This window comes from Haliotis rubra, unplaced genomic scaffold (genome assembly GCF_003918875.1).
Source record: "Haliotis rubra isolate DU_JTF1 unplaced genomic scaffold, ASM391887v1 Scf143, whole genome shotgun sequence".
Classification (NCBI taxonomy): Eukaryota; Metazoa; Mollusca; class Gastropoda; order Lepetellida; family Haliotidae; genus Haliotis; species Haliotis rubra.
Window position 1 is genome coordinate 1,548,724 of NW_025765370.1, and position 19,811 is coordinate 1,568,534.

The 19,811-nt window shown below is 41.5% G+C and overlaps 1 protein-coding gene across 1 annotated transcript; it reads left to right on the forward strand.

Annotated features, from left to right (window-relative positions):
* The first annotated feature begins 10,220 nt into the window (after positions 1-10,220).
* LOC124269262 lies at positions 10,221-18,995 on the forward strand. Its single transcript, XM_046704272.1, has 4 exons — positions 10,221-10,279; positions 11,085-11,233; positions 16,802-16,937; positions 18,164-18,995. The coding sequence occupies exons 1-4, from the start codon at positions 10,221-10,223 to the stop codon at positions 18,363-18,365; spliced, it is 546 nt and encodes a 181-aa protein (XP_046560228.1). The 3' UTR covers positions 18,366-18,995.
* Positions 18,996-19,811: the final 816 nt, after the last annotated feature.

Consider the following 19,811-nt stretch of genomic DNA (forward strand, 5'->3'; position numbering starts at 1 on the left):
TAACGATGCCAATTAGTGATTTATGTATTTGTACCCCCCTAGAGTATATGTGATCTTTAAGGGAACATATCGAATGTTTAGGTACAATAGTTTCGAACAAATGCTATTCCCAACTACTGCATGTATAGATGTGTTGTCTGAGTGTATATCACACACCCCATTAAACCATCAACAGTGTGTAACCAACTACTGCATGTATAGATGTGTTGTCTGAGTGTATATCACACACCCCATTAAACCATCAACAGTGTGTAACCAACTACTGCATGTATAGATGTGTTGTCTAAGTGTATATCACACACCCCATTAAACCATCAACAGTGTGTAACCAACTACTGCATGTATAGATGTGTTGTCTGAGTGTATATCACACACCCCATTAAACCATCAACAGTGTGTAACCAACTACTGCATGTATAGATGTGTTGTCTGAGTGTATATCACACCCCATTAAACCATCAACAGTGTGTAACCAACTACGTTATGTATAGATGTGTTGTCTGAGTGTATATCACACAGCCCATTAAACCATCAACAGTGTGTAACCAACTACGTTATGTATAGATGTGTTGTCTGAGTGTATATCACACACCCCATTAAACCATCAACAGTGTGTAACCAACTACTGCATGTATAGATGTGTTGTCTGAGTGTATATCACACACCCCATTAAACCATCAACAGTGTGTAACCAACTACTGCATGTATAGATGTGTTGTCTGAGTGTATATCACACCCCATTAAACCATCAACAGTGTGTAACCAACTACGTTATGTATAGATGTGTTGTCTGAGTGTATATCACACAGCCCATTAAACCATCAACAGTGTGTAACCAACTACTTCATGTATAGATGTGTTGTCTGAGTGTATATCACACACCCCATTAAACCATCAACAGTGGAAGCAACTACGTTATGTATAGATGTGTTGTCTAAGTGTAGATCTCACACCCCATTAAACCATCAACAGTGTGTAACCAACTACTTCATGTACAGTTGTGTTGTCTGAGTGTATATCACCCACCCCATTAAACCATCAATAGTGGAAGCAACTACGTTATGTATAGATGTGTTATGTATAGATGTGTGTAGTTCTCACACCCCATTAAACCATCAACAGTGTGTAACCAACTACTGCATGTATAGATGTGTTGTCTGAGTGTATATCACCCACCCCATTAAACCATCAACAGTGTGTAACCAACTACTGCATGTATAGATGTGTTGTCTGAGTGTATATCACCCACCCCATTAAACCATCAATAGTGGAAGCAACTACGTTATGTATAGATGTGTTGTCTAAGTGTAGATCTCACACCCCATTAAACCATCAACAGTGTGTAACCAACTACTTCATGTACAGATGTGTTGTCTGAGTGTATATCACACCCCCCATTAAACCATCAATAGTGGAAGCAACTACGTTATGTATAGATGTGTTGTCTAAGTGTAGATCTCACACCCCATTAAACCATCAACAGTGTGTAACCAACTACTTCATGTACAGATGTGTTGTCTGAGTGTATATCACACCCCCCATTAAACCATCAATAGTGGAAGCAACTACGTTATGTATAGATGTGTTGTCTAAGTGTAGATCTCACACCCCATTAAACCATCAGCAGTGTGTAACCAACTACTTCATGTATAGATGTGTTGTCTAAGTGTAGATCTCACACCCCATTAAACCATGTGGATGTGTAATGGGATTTGTCGCTTCTATTTACAATTCTGTATCCTGTATCATGTGTTTCAACATTAAACTGATTCTAAAAACTGTCACCTGATTTGGTAGGAGGTTGCTTATGGCATTACGGTCCACATTTGAATAATTGACCAATGTCTTTAATAGAGAAGTCACTTGTGAGTCCACGTTCTCCGACTAGGTCCTATAATTGAAGAACCTGGGTGCAATTTTGTATGTAAGAGAAAAGGAAATTGTTGGTAGTTCCTGAAAGTTGAAATATTTTGGGACGTTTAGTGAAAAGTACCTTTTTCTGAGAATGTTACTTAAATGCAAGGAAGTTCAGGAACATGCGGGTTTTTTTCTGCTGATTTCATTGACGCTTTTTCTGTTTGGCCAAACGTTTCGAACATTGCAATGTCAAGACATACTCTCTAGTCAATACTGCAGGGTCTTACTGTCTATAAACTCGCCAATGTGTTGCTGGAGTCGTTTCGAAGCAATGCAATGTCAAGCAATACTCTCTAGTCAATACTGTAGGGTCTTACTGTCTATAGACTCGCCCATGTGTTGCTGGAGTCGTTTCATTTCTTTCAATGACGCAGATCTTAATCTTGTTCGTACTCTTTGCAGTCCAAACGGTTCACCCAGACAACGCATGATACTGACGCCACTCCTTCCCCCAGAGATGCCGTCGCATTGTAAATGGATACCTCAATGATAGCTCCATTCAAATAATTAGTTCCTTTAGTTTTTGTCGTCAGTATGTATTTTGTCACCGACATCTTTACAAAGATATTTTGAGAAGGAATGTGATATTCAGTTTATACGCCACTTGTTATTCCCAACTAACACTGTAAAGGCATCCTACACATGGTCGCCGCGCTGAGAGCGGTAAATACATATGTATTTCCATATGACTGAGATAGGAAATACATGTAGGAAACTACTGTCGTACAAAAACAACATAAAGATGAAGCTGTTTGTGTTAAAATACACAACACTGTTAAATCATCATTATAACTGAGGTCACGTCAAAGCCGCCGTTTTCAAACCATATATTTTGTCTTTTTTGAGTAACCATTGTGATAAATCCTCTATTGGTGATCTGTTTCAAAGATTCAGGGATGTTTCAAAACTTTACTTGTTTACCGAAAGTAAGTTCTTATGTTTATGAAACTTTAAAAGATTTAAGACCAGGTTTCTGGTGAACAGGAACATATACTCCCAATCCAAAGTTTAGATTCACTTAAAGCTCTCAGATAAATAAAGATAAAAAAATATTTAAAAATGAAATAACAAAAGTAAATGAAAAAATAACAACTAAAAACATAAATCTGTAAAAGAGTTTTGCGTCCATTAATTGTTTATGTAAATTGGTCTTGTGCTGGTAGGGAAGGAGATGTTTTCATCTGCAGTCATCGGGATACATTCATATCATTTTCAGGATAACAGTCGCTTCTGAAATGAACAGATGACTGTTCATATTGTCAATGTTTTTGGCTTTAGGGAAAAACGTTCCTATTAGGTTTGACAGGTTAACCATTAAGATGAACGGTGCAACTATGTAACTACTGCACGATAGAAACATATATGTAGCGTGGTATGCTGGACTGCAACTTCATGTTATGGACGTTTTGGTTTGTTATTTACCGGTCTCTACTTGTACTCGAATTAGGATTTCTCAAATCAGGGTACGGAACTGGCACTCAGCATTCTGTGTTCTAGGGGCGGTGGGGTAGCCTAATGGTTAAAGCATTCGCGCGTCACGCTGAACACTCGGGTTCGATTTCCTGAATGGGTACAGTGTGTGATATTGCTGGAATATTGCAAAAAGTAATGTAAAACCTTACTCTCTAACTGTGTTCAAGTTACTCCTCTGATTGCAAACGCATGACTTTGTAAGAGCTCTCCTCAAACCCACTGTACTGGCGGTACCACTATGCAATTATCTTTAATGTGCACACGCTAGGCAATAGGTTCACGAAAAGTTAAGCAATTACACACTTCAGTGCTGAAGAATACCAAACAGTCTTTAGCACTGAGGAAACTAGTACCATGATAGCAACACAGTGTGTTAACTTTGAAGGAAATTCGGCTAGTATGGTCGTTATCATCGTCGCCTACCAAAGGCAAAAAACACTTGAAAATGTGACTTCTGATTTTAATGTTGTATTCAAAAGATGTTTGCCATGACCCAACAGCGAGTAGGTTTGGCAGATCACCACATAAGTTTATAATATAAAATATTTGTGTGGGAATGTAGTAATTTATACACTCTTGAATAATGATGACATAAACAGGACGGAGTTGGACGCGTGTCCATTATACAGACATTACATGGAAAATAACCAGAGTCTAGGTCAGGAAAATCTCGTGTGTCCACCTCTGGCATCAAGCACTTCATGCCGTCTTTGCCCACGGACGAAATTAGAGTATGGATCAGCAGTGAGGGAATGTTCGCCCACTCGATTATGCTGTTGCAATGTCTAGAGTCCAGGGTGACGCTGAGTCTCACACATTAATCCAACTCGTCTCAGCAGGTGTTTATCGTGTTCTAATCTGGCTACTGAAGGGGTCACGACAGGACCTTACATCGTGGTTCTGTTGGGATGGTACTGGTCAGTATGCGGTCTTGCGTTGTCCTGTTGAGTGATGACGTCAGCACAGTTTAAACTAAATAAATTTCGGCCCTGAAGTTTGGGTTTTCCTAGTGCTTTCTGCCAGTGTTGGATGTCTCTGTCCACGTCGTCACTCTTCCACCGCTACGTCCCTTGAACAGTTGGTGACGTTGCTGATTGAAACCAATGCCTCTGCAACTTGCCTCTTGATGGTGGTTGCGCACTGCCTGGTCATATATACGACACCACATGATCGGGAGCCGTTGTAACACGGATTCAGCCCCATTTATGTCGGTTGATGATTGAAATTATAAAAACGGAATATGCAGATTGAGTTGTTCGTCCTTAATATTCATGGTTCTAATGTTAGGGTTGTATTTGCTTGATAATGCAGTTGGTCTTTGCCCCTAGTGCTACGTGTGCCGTAAGTGTGCGTTACGTTACCGAAGTTACGATAGACAATGCGCGATGATTGCAGTAAAGCCAACGTTAACGTATGGCAGTAACGATGGTCTCAGAGCCGTAAAGCCAACGTTAACGTACGGAAGGTCTCAGGGCTTCGATTGCCGTTACCCCGGACCAAAATATATACTAATTCTAATCAGGAATGTTGTAACTACGTGCAGTACTCTTTGTCTCTGACTGAAGTACACATCTATAATTATAAACCCCGCCATAGTGACAATGCTAAGAGGTCTTGGATCTCGATGATATGGCATATATTCATCCATGTCGACTTACGACGGAGTCTCTGTGTGACTAGGCCCAGGGCAACCACTATCGTAAGCCTGTGTTATAATGTGGACATTACGGACACCATAGCGCTAAGATACCTTTTAAATCCGCCCAGAGAGCGGAAGGTCGCGGGTTCGATCCCCGACCGCGTCATACCAAAAGACGTTAAAATATGGTACTTGTTGGTCCCTGCCTGGCGCTCGGCATTAATGGGTACAACAAGGACTGGTCGGCTCGGAGTCAGTATAATGTGTCTGAGTGGGGTATTCATGCTTCACTGCGGCATGGTATCTCAGTGGGCTAGCACTATAAAACCAGCTTCAGTCTGGACTAGTACAAGCAGACGCACATACACATACACACGCATGCACGTCGTCATATGAGCGAAATATTCTCAAGCACGACGCTAAACCCAATTCCACCACCAGATACCTTTTAAATGGGGCCATGGCAATAGAGTTTTTTTTAATGAATTACGGAATTAGTCAGTCAAAACATAATGAAACATTCTGAACGTATAAAGCATTAATTATATATATAGATCCACATATATTAAACCATGGCTGTGTTTCATCTAAAAAAGGAGGACACGTGCATCCTTGTCGTGGCTGCGTCCATGAATCGTCTCGAGCACGCATGGTCGTTTGTTTCAGTCCATGAAAGTCAGTTGCCACTGACCTCGGTTTGTCAATACCATCCAGCAGATGACAAGGCAAGATGAACAGAGATTTATACCCGCCTTTGCCAACTCGCAGAAATATAACTCATTCCCCAATTCCTATTGATTCCAACATTATCCGCCATTACGATTGCGTGATATGTCTCAGTTATATCGGGTCTGACGTCATGTCGTGTCTGGTGCTGGCAAAGAGAGGGCGTGGTCCGAGGCAGGAAGACAGCTGATGTGATTTAGACCGGTCCAGACCAACTTATCTGACACGTGCCTCCCAAATCTTCCCCTTGACATATTAATTATCCTTAACGATTATATGATTTGTCTGCAGTGTGCAATTTATCATATCTCCACAATGGCGCATCGAAACTCAACCTGGAGATATTCCATCACCGTTATATGCCTGTGGTCATATGAAATGAAGTATAAAGACAGACATTAATGCCGTTATCATAAACCAGCATCTTTTGACGTCTTTCGGTACGACAAAACCAAGGTTCAAACCACCAACCATACGTTCTTGATCCACTAGACAAACGGGTGGTCGCGTATACATCGAATATTTGCAGATGGCAAGTCTTGTTAAATGTTCAGCTGGGTGGTGGGGTAGCCTAGTAGTTAAAGCGTTCGCTCGTCACGCCGAATATCCGGGTTCCATTCCCCACATGGGTACAATGTTTGGAGCCAATTTCTGGTGTCACCCGCCGTGATGTTGCTAGAATAACTTAACTCACACACTTTAATTTTAAGGATAAATACAACTATGACACTTAAAGTAGTCGGCATCACGGACTTGTCTGGGAAGACAAATACAGGAATCTGTCCTATTAACCTTGTTATCATAAGTAACATATGTTATATTTGGGATTACACATTTGACATTTGGTGTTACATTTGACCACTTTCTAAATGGCATTGTGTATTTCATTGTTATCATAACATCCCGAATACTTCCTCCAAGCAACAGGCACCACAATTAGTTGTACAGAGTTGGGTCCCTTTACCATGTCCGGATCCAATTCCCATGTTCCCTTCTACTGTTTCGATATGATTAGTGTCCGCTGTCTTTCATGTGACGTCACAAATCAGGGCCCATCAATAAACCAATCATTTATTAATACGTAATTTACATAATCAGTAGAGCAGCTCAATTAACAGACGCAGTCAGCCAGTTATTAGGCTGTACTCATCAAGACTACTTTTACGCCGAAGATGTCACACCAATTAGAATCAGTGTCCAACTTTAGCATGAAATGGTATTACACGGAAAAAAACAATGTCTCAAGTTATGGTAACGAGCAACAGTTCATAAGAACAGAGAACTTGGCATATGCAAATGGGTCACAACACAAGATGGGGTTCACAAGGAAGTTCTCACGATTAGGAGCGAGTGTCTCCACCTTGTGCATGTATGTAAGCCTGGCACCGTCGCCCAATTGAGGCCACTACATGTCGATGTATATCCTGGGGAAGATCATTCCATATCCGGAGAAGAATATCGTGCACAACTCGAGTGCAATTTTTCTGGCTTGTTCGTGTTCAAACGTCACTCAAGGGCCGTACTGTTGCTATGACGGTGGAGCGGTCATATGCAAAATTTCGTCTCGGTGCCTCACAGTATTCAAGTTGACCTCAAACACAATCACTGGCGTCCTTGATGCTGTTATCCCAACCCAGTTCATAACACCCCCACCCTCAAAACGATTCCCTTCCTGAACACATGGCCTGATGTAACTTCCACATGTGCGCCTGTAGACACGTGTCCTGCCATCAGCTCGGAGAAGAAGGAAACGTGACTAACTGAAGAGAACTCCTCTGCATTCATCTGCTCGCAAGTGCTGTCTGCTTCTTTGGAGACGTCGGAGTCGATGTTCTGGCGTCAGAACTGGCCGTCGGGTTGGGCGTCTTGTGTGCGTCGTCGAACTCTTCTCGCAGATACACTTCTGTTGCCAGGTATGGTACAGGCTGTAGGTGTGTGGTTCAACTCCATCGTCCTGAAGTGGGGTCGTTACTTGTGGGCGGCCATTACGGGGACGGTAAATACATTGGCTGTTGGCTGAAAACATCACCATGATTACCAAATGAAGTTTCTGTGGACGTTGAAGCGACGAGCAACGTTGCAATGCGAGGTACCAGACTGAATCATACCTATTACTCTCCATCTGTCATTTCCCTCGGGGGGATGGACTTGTTGAACTTCTCCCTGAACGAAGGCTTCGACCTTGAGTGGAAATGAGAGTCTGGTTGCCTGACCTTTAAAGCGAACATTGGTTGCCATTGTTCTCGAACATGTCATACGTTTTGTTAATCCTGTGCAATTCGAACAGCAACTGCTTGGTTACACTTTCTCTAGTTCAGATCCCAAAATTCGTTTACTAGATAACCAATGAAAACGTTAAATATTTTCAATATCACAGGTAGTCTTGCCTATGAGTATATATTTGAGGTATGGTATTTTATAGCATCAATTCAGGTTAAATACGTCTGGCAACACGAGACTACATATCACTGAACAGGTTGTATTTGAATTGGAGAAACAGCTTATATACATACAGAACGTCCTTGTAGCACACGAAGTTCCAATGAACTAACGTCAGAAATATCCTGTTGCACATAGTCAGTGTTACATCTGACATTGTGACTTTCTATCAACGGTTCGGAGGAACATTTGCAGTTATCAAGTTAAATATACATTTAGCTAATAGAAGCGACAAAACCCTTTCCACATTCATAAGAAATGCCACAAGCGTAGTCGGTCGTACAATTGTGTCTATATCATGAGCAGATATTTGTTTCAGCAGCATTACAGCTGTATGATGTTGTTTGTAAACAAATCGGGTCTGAACCAGACAATCCAGTGATTGTCACCATGCAATACGATCAAAGAGCATGTTTTAATGAAATAATGATGTTACCACACGTTGCAACAATGATTATTATTATGATAATGTTGATGACTATGATAAAATATGTTACTTACATATACTTACTTACATTGGTTTAATGTAACAGAACAATTCAAATTCTTAGAAACCTACCTACAATGGTGAGTGAGCTGAGTGTAACGCCGCTGTGACCAGTATTCCAGTTATATCACGGCGGGTCTGCTTAATGTGGGAGGAAAGCCCGAAGTGAAGCATGTCTCAGAAGCCCACGAACCCGTATTTAACGAACGTAAAACATAGGGAGGGCCGGCTTCTTGCGTGCTCAAGGGACGCAACTCTATACCCTAGTCGACGGGGGCCATTCATCTCAACACCCCCTCCCCAATTTCCCTCCTTCACTCCAATCCCCCCAAATGATGCGACACATAATTTGTGTTTGAACCCGCGACAATCAGATCGTTGAAACTTAGGGAGATAACTCTGCCCTCTGCACTAAGGGAGATAACTCTACATGGCCTCAGTGCGCCTGGTCATCAGTGTCCTAGGTTTACAGACGAATGTTGGTTGGGTTACACCTATGTTGATAATCAACTTATGTTTGTATTGCAGTGGGCGTGGCCCTTATGACACACGTGATAGGAGGATGGGCGTGTCCAACAAAGGCTGTAAATGACGTGTTGATCTGTCTGGCAAACTTAACCAGCGGCATCCATGAAGAAGGAAAGAAGGTTGGAGAGGACTCCCCACATCATCAAACACCACTGCAAGTAGGTGACCGCTTCCGTCTTTAGGGTCCAGTTTAATTACTAAGAGGTTTACGAAAGTGAAAATGTGAATATTTAAGACACAACTGAGCTTACCCATGGTTCTGAGTTCAATGCAGTGTAAATGTACAAGACACGGCATGGTGGATTGAGGCAACTGCAGAGCATCAAAAGAAGATCTTTCTCGGTGTGGTCCGGAAAATGACTCCTATCAGTTAAATCCCACTTGAATAGTTATCATTTTGTCTTGAAACTTTCGAATTGATCATAATTGGAACAAATAACTCTCTTTCCACAGAGATTTAATTACGAAAAAAATGTGAAATTTAAGCTTTGTATTTGACAAAGTTAATTTGATCACCAGCAGGGGTTCCTGTGTGGATGGCAGGTTCTTCCGGAAAGGCAGGAAACTTTATCCTTTTCACGAACACCTGGTGTCAACACTGATCCACTAATGCTGTTTCCATCTCTAATTTGTAATTTGCGTTTTCAACCTGGTTTGGCGGAGAATCAAGACTGTTTATACTCTGGCGTTGACCTTGAATCAAGTTCATTTTGTATCAACTGTTAACATTTCAATATCTTTGAGTCGATCGATTCGTAAACCAAATTTGAAAATGTCTGGCCTTACAAGTTGCGCAAGCACCCATATGTCAGCGCGAAGTTGCGGCAACCCCAACAGCAGATACTTGATTCTACTTGATTAACGTCACAACGACACCGACAACAATCGTTTTATGGTAAATCGTGATGAACGGGAAGCGATGGACATGCGATCTTCATCGAACAGTCGGTGATAGAGTGAGGTTGTGTCCGTAATCCTGTAGCTGAGACTTAGAGATTCAGGGATTGCGAAATGGTTGTCACTCACGTCAGCTTTTTACGAGAACCAGGAAACATCGTTTTTCTTTATGAGTGAGTGAGTGAGTGAGTGAGTTTGGTTTTACGCCGCTTCTAGCAATATTCCAGAAATATCACGGCGGGGGACACCAGAAATGGGCTTTACACATTGTAGCCATGTGGCGAAACGAACCCGGACATTTGGCGTGATGAGCGAACGCTCTAATCACTAGGCTACCCTTCCGTCCCTATAAAATCATCCATGAACATCCAAGCGGGGAATTCATGGAAAGGGCGCCACACGCTGTGGAATGGAATGTTGGGAATGAAACCCGAGTCTTCGGCGTGACAAGATAACACTTTGAAAACCAGGCTACCCCACCAAGTGCACGTGTGATGAACGACACAGACACATGACACACTTTCTGACAAGATGATTGCTTACATCATTGGATCATCTGGTCCAGATTCGATCATTAGCAGACCGCGTCATATAGCTGGACTGTTGCTGAGTGTGGCGTTATACTTCTAACTGACTGGTTGCTTGCTTGCAATTCCCTGCATGAAATAGGACACTTTTAAATCTATTAGACTAGCCTTTGAATCCGAAAGAACCTCCATTTTGGGTTAGTAACGACATTGGGATTAGGGCCAAGACGAACGGACTGAGAAGATGACCGGGACAAAGAATTCACTTTCCGAATATCACGTGACGTATGCGTGTTTTGTTGATGTGTCTTCATCCCAGGTCTGCCACGTCTGGACTTCAGTCTATGTGACTATTTATACCCAGCAATGGTATGGCTGTCTCAAATCACTACCATTCTCTTAAAAATATATTTCCCACCCCTGCATCTAACCAGTCTACCATCTGTTTCAGGACAGGCGAGTTTAAGTCGGCTATCGTGTGTGTTGAGCGAATCTTCCATGACTGTCGCCATCGAAAGGATCTCCTGTTCCTGCTGAAGAAGCTGGCGGATCCAGACAGCATCAGGAAGGCGTTCCGCGAGCTGTGTGCCAACCTTGACCGTACGTACCACAGTGACATACCAACCATTACTAATGCCTGATACGAGAAACATGTGTTGTGATGTAAGCTGTCGACCGCCCCTCGAATAGACATACACTGTCACCTTGTACATAACCGAGAGCGATGTCCGGGAGTGTGACGACATGACCAAACGCCACAGCCGAGGACATCGCCTTTAAAAATCACAACCTGATTGTTTTGACGGATTTCCTCTTGTGACGGATTTCCTTTTTGTGACAGTTTAAAAAAACAACTTCTGTGAGTAACTGAAACGTTTCAACTAAACACTCACTTTGCTATCGATACACGAAGCCCATTTCTGCTGTCCCCCGCCGTAATGTTGCTGGAATATTGTTAAAAGCGGCGTAAAACCAAACTCAGTGAGTCAGTCTATTGCCTCAAATGTAAGTAGAAACGACTGGCGACTGTACATTGTCACATACAAATGTTACATCACAACAACTATATTAAGGGGATGACAGGTTGACATCAAATGTAAGTAGAAACGACTGGCGACTGTACATTGACATATACAAATGTTACATCACAACTACTATATTAAGGGGATGACAGGTTGACATCAAATGTAAGTAGAAACGACTGGCGACTGTACATTGACACATACATATGTTACATCACAACAACTATATTAAGGGGATGACAGGTTGACATCAAATGTAAGTAGAAACGACTGGCGACTGTACATTGACACATACATATGTTACATCACAACAACTATATTAAGGGGATGACAGCTTGACATCAAATGTAAGGAGAAACGACTGGCGACTGTACATTGACACATACATATGTTACATCACAACAACTATATTAAGGGGATGACAGGTTGACATCAAATGTAAGTAGAAACGACTGGCGACTGTACATTGACACATACATATGTTACATCACAACAACTATATTAAGGGGATGACAGGTTGACAACCAATGTAAGGAGAAACGACTGGCGACTGTACATTGACACATACACATGTTACATCACAACAACTATATTAAGGGGATGACAGGTTGACATCAAATGTAAGTAGAAACGACTGGCGACTGTACATTGTCACATACATATGTTACATCACAACAACTATATTAAGGGGATGACAGGTTGACAACCAATGTAAGGAGAAACGACTGGCGACTGTACATTGTCACATACATATGTTACATCACAACAACTATATTAAGGGGATGACAGGTTGACATCAAATGTAAGTAGAAACGACTGGCGACTGTACATTGACACATACATATGTTACATCACAACAACTATATTAAGGGGATGACAGGTTGACATCAAATGTAAGTAGAAACGACTGGCGACTGTACATTGACACATACATATGTTACATCACAACAACTATATTAAGGGGATGACAGGTTGACAGCAAATGTAAGTAGAAACGACTGGCGACTGTACATTGTCACATACATATGTTACATCACAACAACTATATTAAGGGGATGACAGGTTGACAACCAATGTAAGGAGAAACGACTGGCGACTGTACATTGACAAATAAATATGTTACATCACAACAACTATATTAAGGGGATGACAGGTTGACATCAAATGTAAGTAGAAACGACTGGCGACTGTACATTGACACATACATATGTTACATCACAACAACTATATTAAGGGGATGACAGGTTGACAGCAAATGTAAGTAGAAACGACTGGCGACTGTACATTGACACATACATATGTTACATCACAACAACTATATTAAGGGGATGACAGGTTGACAACAAATGTAAGTAGAAACGACTGGCGACTGTACATTGTCACATACATATGTTACATCACAACAACTATATTAAGGGGATGACAGGTTGACAACCAATGTAAGGAGAAACGACTGGCGACTGTACATTGACAAATAAATATGTTACATCACAACAACTATATTAAGGGGATGACAGGTTGACAACAAATGTAAGTAGAAACGACTGGCGACTGTACATTGTCACATACATATGTTACATCACAACAACTATCTAAAGGGGATGACAGGTTGACAACAAATGTACCTGAATGGCGTCTTTTTAATCTGTTTATCTTGAACGGCTTCATCGACACGGACATTTTGACAGGAAGCAGACCACGTAAAATGCGCCCAGAGTTATCGCCCTTGCATTACAATCAGACATTCTCGGATAAGTTCGCGAAAATGCATCTGACAGTTCAGTTCCGAGATGATACAGTCGCGTCTGTGTGTGTTTGCGTTCGATTTGAGCACCCTAAACGCCCCATTTGAAACCCGTTTTGACCAGCGTGTAATCCAAGATAACTGTGGTTGTCGAACGTCAGCTGACTCCAGTAAGCAGCCTCGAAGTGACGCCATTCTTAAACTGAATTAGCTTAATTTGTTGGCACTGTCTTGGAGTACTGCCGATGGTGTATATCACATGATACGTGATCCGACGTTAACCGGGAATCAGTCTGGTAGAGGACTAGGTGTGAAACCAATAAACGACAAAGAAATGTGCTATTATTAATAATTGTACTTTAAAATTGACTAAGTCCACAAATCTAACCAAATCAGTACAAAGGTATCGCTGTGGCAGTGAAACATGTTGTGGCAGTACAAATTCCAAGGAAATATCGTACAAGAGAAGTGATTTTAGCAATACCATAAGACAATGATAATGATATTCAAACCTCAGCAGCAGGGCTAGGCAGCACCTGGTTATCACGCACAATGATGTACAATTCTACTCTAAGGCAGATGTTACTGTAGTATTCTGGGTCGGAACATGGTGGAGTGAGTGAGTTTACTTTTACGCCGCACTCATAAATATCCCAGCTATATGGCGGCGGTCTGTAAATAATCGATTCTGGACCAGACAATCCAGTGATCAACAACATGAGCATTGATCTGCGCAATTAGAAAGCGATGACATGTGTGTCAACCAAGTCAGCGAGCCTGACCATCCGATCCCATTAGTCGCCTCTTACGACAAGCATGGATTACTGAAGATCAATTCTAACACGGATCTTCACGGGTCACATGGTGGAAGTCTCTAGAACTCAGGTATAAATATAACACAACATTGCCTTTACTTGAATCTGTAGGTGCAATATATAGCAGTTGACATACACCAGGGGGAAGTAAAACACTGCCTCATGCACACAGAGTGCAACTTTTGATGATTTTCATCCCTGATGTTCTACGCCATATTTAAAATTTTCTTGTTTTAAATGCACGATAACGATCCGCAATGGCCGCTCAGTAAACAATTAAATGGGTGTTCACTTCCCCTGTTGGGAGTTCTGACAATATGATGACACTTGTGTTTATGACTATTCAGGCAGCCATATTTAATTATATTTAAGTTGTGTGTTTTGTGTATATGTTGTCCTTGATTAAACCTAACTTCCATGAGCATGCCTCTGAAACGTTTTTACGATGTACTCCCTAACAAAATTGCTATAGATACACGCATCTGTCATAATTTTATTGCGGTAATTGTAAGTAGAAACGGCTGTCGAGGTGATTGGCGCCATATTTTAAACTTTCTTGTTTTAAAAGCACGAAAAAGAGAAAGCACAATGACTGTCCACTTCCCTTGGGAGTTCTGACAATATGCTTCTTCTGTTGCATGTTATGTGTTTAAGTTGACGAACTGAGTTACACATGGCAGTCGGAGCATTTCCAGGGTCATGGCTATCTTGAAGATATAGATAAGGATAAAACTACCTGATGGTCATTGCAATTCTGGACAGCTGCAGGAAATGTAAACCAAAACATAACACATGTTACATTTTACAACTTTCTAAAAGGCATTATGTATTTATAGCTTTCGGTCGTAGGGGTTGTGACTAATTCCATTTATTAAATTGGTACACAGAGTCCCTGATCTAGGCGACCAGTTTTCGGACTTCTGTTTTTGGGGAAACTTCGGTGGCTGATCATGAGTGGGTCGGATCGTTTCGTTTTTCAAATTTACTTTTGGTTTAAGTATTTAAAGTACTTTAATCCGCAAAGTGTTGATTTGATTGGATTCTCTTTTTTGTCAAATTGTTCCTCTGTAGCGAAATGACTCATGCACCAAAAGAAGTGGCGAGTACATGACTGAGTGAATAGAGCTTCTTTGGTCCTAATCCGATGGAGTGAGGTATTATGTGGATCACAAACCTTCAGGTCGAGGCCTCACGATGAAAGCGTTCCCGTGATGACGAGAAGATTGTATCGTGTAGGAGCGTTCATTTATTAAAGATTGAGTAACTGTAGAAGTTACATCTCTTTTGTCAATAGATCAAAGATGGATTAACCAGTGTAAATCCAACCAAGATCCGGGTTACAATTGGTCTTCAGCAACCAATGTTTGTCGTGAGAGCCAAGTAACGGGATCAGGTGGTCAGGCTCGCCATCTTGGTTGGTGAACGTCATCGTGTCCAAATTGCGTAGATCAATGTTTATGTTGTCAGTCACTGAATTGTCTGGCTCAGTCTCGAATATTTACAAACATCCGTTATAGAGCTCGAAAATGTGCTGAGTGCGGCGTTTAACAGATAAAGAAACTGACAACAAACAAGCAGTGTTAACCCCCGCATTCTCAGATAAAATACAAAATGGCTGCCAGATGGAGAACGAAAACAGCCATGTTATAACAGACTACAGCAGTTGGTTAACATTTGTTTCATGCTTGACAGAGACTTCATCGTATATTTTCTATTTAATCAAGGTAAAACGAGACGAGGTTAAAAATAACACGCTGTACATGACAGAGACCTCGTCAAAGTTGAGTTATTGATTCTGAAGTGTTCCTGTTGAATGTCTGTAATGCATCTTAGAAATAGATATACTTCGGTACCTAGGTACTGACATGCTATCACGTGCAGTCGTTGGTTTAGATGGAGTGTATGTCTTTCGGAGTTCCTCCCACATGCTGCCACATGCCATTGATACTGTTGAGCACTGAGACTGAACTAAAATCTTTGACGTGTACACATATAGAGATGACGTGTACACAAAGAGAGATAACGTGTACACGTATAGCGATGACGTGTACACATATAGATATGACGTGTATCCCTACATAGATGACGTGTATGTATTTCGATGTTCATGAATGAGATAGTAATATTTTATTTCCTTTTTATTCATTCAAACTACTCTTAAATAGATGAGTCAAGCTGAAGACCCGGTTCGAATCCCCACATGGGTACAATGTGTGAAGCCCATTTCTGGTGTCCCCCGTCATGATATTGCTGGGATATTGTTAAAAACAACTTAAAACTATGATCACTCACTCAGGCTAAATAATAGATGATCTTACAGTATGATGCTGATACGAGATATGGCTCTTTATATCAATCACTAGTTTATGTGGTCTTAACTTCTTTATTACACTTCGTGTAATACACTTATTACACTTCGTGGGAGGTCATTATAATGTTTGCAGCTTAATATCTCACGTGGGTACATTGTAAACGCTGGTTACCGGTGTCCCCCGGCCGTGACGTTGCTGGAATTGTGTGTTGCCAAACGCCATTACTCACTCACTCACTCACTCACTCACTCTGTTCCCTTTGTTTTGTTGTGCAGTATACATCAACTCGAGCAGCTGTATGATGAAACAAGACAGTAGAATCACGCCATGCTACAAGCAGATCGAGGAGACCTTCAACGTCAGCATCTATCTGTCCAAAACAGTCAACGAAGAAATAAACAGCTTCTGTGGGTCTGTACAAGAACAACCGGTGAAGTTGGAACCGGTCAGAATTGGTCTTTAGAAACCCAATGCTTGTCGTAAGAGGCGACTATAACGAGAGATCAGGCTCGCTGACTTTGGTGATGCATGGTATTGTATCTAGATTGCGTCGATCGATACTCGTGATGTCAATCACTTGATTGTCTGACCCAGACACGGTTTTGACAGACTGTCGTTATGTAGCTGGAATATTGCTTAATGTGGCGTTAAACAACAAACAAACTCTACAACTATTGTCTCATGTCAAACACTATTTTACAAATAAACCTCACTGTTTTATGTAACTGACTATAAATTGAAACAGTCGATTTCCATGAGTGAATTGGCTCATCTGTGATATATGCATACCGGTATAAGGAACCTCAGTCGGAAGTAAAACCTTGTCTGGACTAGATTTCGTTCCAACTGAATGTAAGTCTGTACTGTCCTACGTCACTCCTGCTTGGGAACGTTCAAGGGTCTATAACGAAACGTCGCACCGTAATAGAATGAAGAAGCTGTCACCCTTTAAATATTGCTGAAACCAACCAACTTCCAAAAAGGCCAGTCAAGCCAGTCCATCTGTTATAGGCGTTAGTTGTACTTGGGCTAGCCTGTGTCTTATTTCTCAGTATTGATTCCACTATGCCCAAACCTCTGCCTCCACTTCACTCAGCGGTCGTCCATTTGTTCACGTTCTGGATTTGAGTTTGTTTTCACAAACGTTCTGTGGATAACCAGAAACTTAGAGGTTTATCTTAAAGGAAAAATAATTGTTCGTTTCTCTTGCCAGATGAAAATGTATGTCATGCAGAGGTGAAAAATAAATCTCTCTCTCACACACAAACACATACAGACACAGTCACACAAACAGAGAAACACACACAAAGACAAACACACACTCACGCACGCACTCTCACACTTGCAGACACACATCACAAAGAGACACACACACTTACACACGAAAAAACACGCGCAGACCCACATGGAGACATACAGACATAATTATACAAACAGTCGCACGAAAAGACACGCACACACGCAGACACACACAGGCACATACAGACATAATCTCTCACTCTCTCTCTCTCTCACACACACACACAGAGGCACATAGACATAATCTCCCCCCCCCCCCCCCACCCCCCCACACACACATCCCTGCACTAACAAACTACTAACTGACTACAGCTGAACATCTTTTTTTTCTATTCCAGCTTCCAGAATGGGATACGGGGATGTATCATAGAACCGGTACATGTGTACTGCGGACAGGCCATAGTGGACCTCCTGAACACTTTTATGAAAGGAGTTACCTCCCCTGTTTGCAACGAACGTGCCAGCGAAGGTTTCCGCCTCAAGCCTTTAGCCTCTCTCATTCTCCTGTCAAGTTATATATTAATTTTGTTCCAGGCGTAGCGTTTCTTTCAGATGCTTCAGTGCCTTATTATTTAGCTTGGTGTAGTTCGAAAGGTGTCAAACCATTTTCAAGTCACCTGGAGTGACAGCGGAAGAAATATACCACTTTTCCATTTCTTTCGAAAGGACGTTAGCCACGAGTCATGTTGGAGAGGTCGTTAAGTACAGGTTGAAGGTCACACTGACTTTTTCTTCGCAGAGAGAGAGAGAGACAGAGAGAGAGAGAGATAGAGAGAGAGACAGAGAGAGAAAGACAGAGAAAGAGAGAGAGAGAGAGAGTGATAGATAGAGAGAGAGATATTGGGAATATGTTCTTACCCGTGTTTACTTAAGTCACAAAACTCAACAGCTATTAGCGTCCCTCAGCACCAGCCGTTTTGATCTGTCCTTGACTAGTTGAAGGATGGAGTGTGTGATGGTGACGTGGGTATTGATTTGTCCTTGACTAATTGAAGGATGGAGTGTGTGATGGTGACGTGGGTATTGATTTGTCCTTGACTAATTGAAGGATGGAGTGTGTGATGGTGATGTGGGTATTGATTTGTCCTTGACTAATTGAAGGATGGAGTGTGTGATGGTGACGTGGGTATTGATTTGTCCTTGACTAATTGAAGGATGGAGTGTGTGATGGTGACGTGGGTATTGATTTGTCCTTGACTAGTTGAAGATGGAGTGTGATGGTGACGTGGGTATTGATTTGTCCTTGACTAATTGAAGGATGGAGTGTGTGATGGTGACGTGGGTATTGATCTGTCCTTGACTAGTTGGAGGATGGAGTGTGTGATGGTGACGTGGGTATTGATTTGTTGGAGGGTGAATTGATTGGTGTCAACGAATTTATTGTATTGTTAAAAGATGAACTGAATGACGTGAATGTGGGCATTGTTTTGCATGACGGAGTGTGTGATATGAATATATGTGTTGTATTTGTTAAAGGATGCATTCAGTGCTGTGAATGGGGTATGTGTTGTTGAAGTATGCATCAAATGATTTGATTGTAAATAACGTTAATTTAAGTGTTGTATTGTATATATTCAATGATGTTTAACAAAGCCTTGAGCTGGGTGTTAAATGATGAATTGATGACTTTGATGTAGATGCTAAAGTATGATGTGAATGTATATTTTGTATTGGCAAAGGTACAATGTAGGCCTTTACTATAGATGTCAACTCTATGAAGGATGCAGTATATGATAGCATGGATATGTTGTGTGTATCTAAACCTTTGTGTAGGCCTTGTGCTGTAGGTGACTATAGAAGATGCAGTATATGATAGCATGAAAGTGTTGTGTGTATCTAAACCTTTGTGTAGGCCTTGTGCTGTAGGTAACTATAAAAGATGCAGTATATGATAGCATGGATATGTTGTGTGTATCTAAACCTTTGTGTAGGCCTTGTGCTGTAGGTAACTATAAAAGATGCAGTATATGATAGCATGAAAATGTT

Excerpts from the sequence above, each read along its gene's own strand:
- LOC124269262 (XM_046704272.1), top strand. The coding sequence starts at position 10,221 with ATGGTTGTCACTCACGTCAGCTTTTTACGAGAACCAGGAAACATCGTT. Across the intron at positions 10,280-11,084 it reads AACATCGTTTTTCTTTATGA|GACAGGCGAGTTTAAGTCGG; the intron begins GTGAGTGAGTGA and ends CATCTGTTTCAG. Across the intron at positions 11,234-16,801 it reads GCTGTGTGCCAACCTTGACC|TATACATCAACTCGAGCAGC; the intron begins GTACGTACCACA and ends TTTGTTGTGCAG.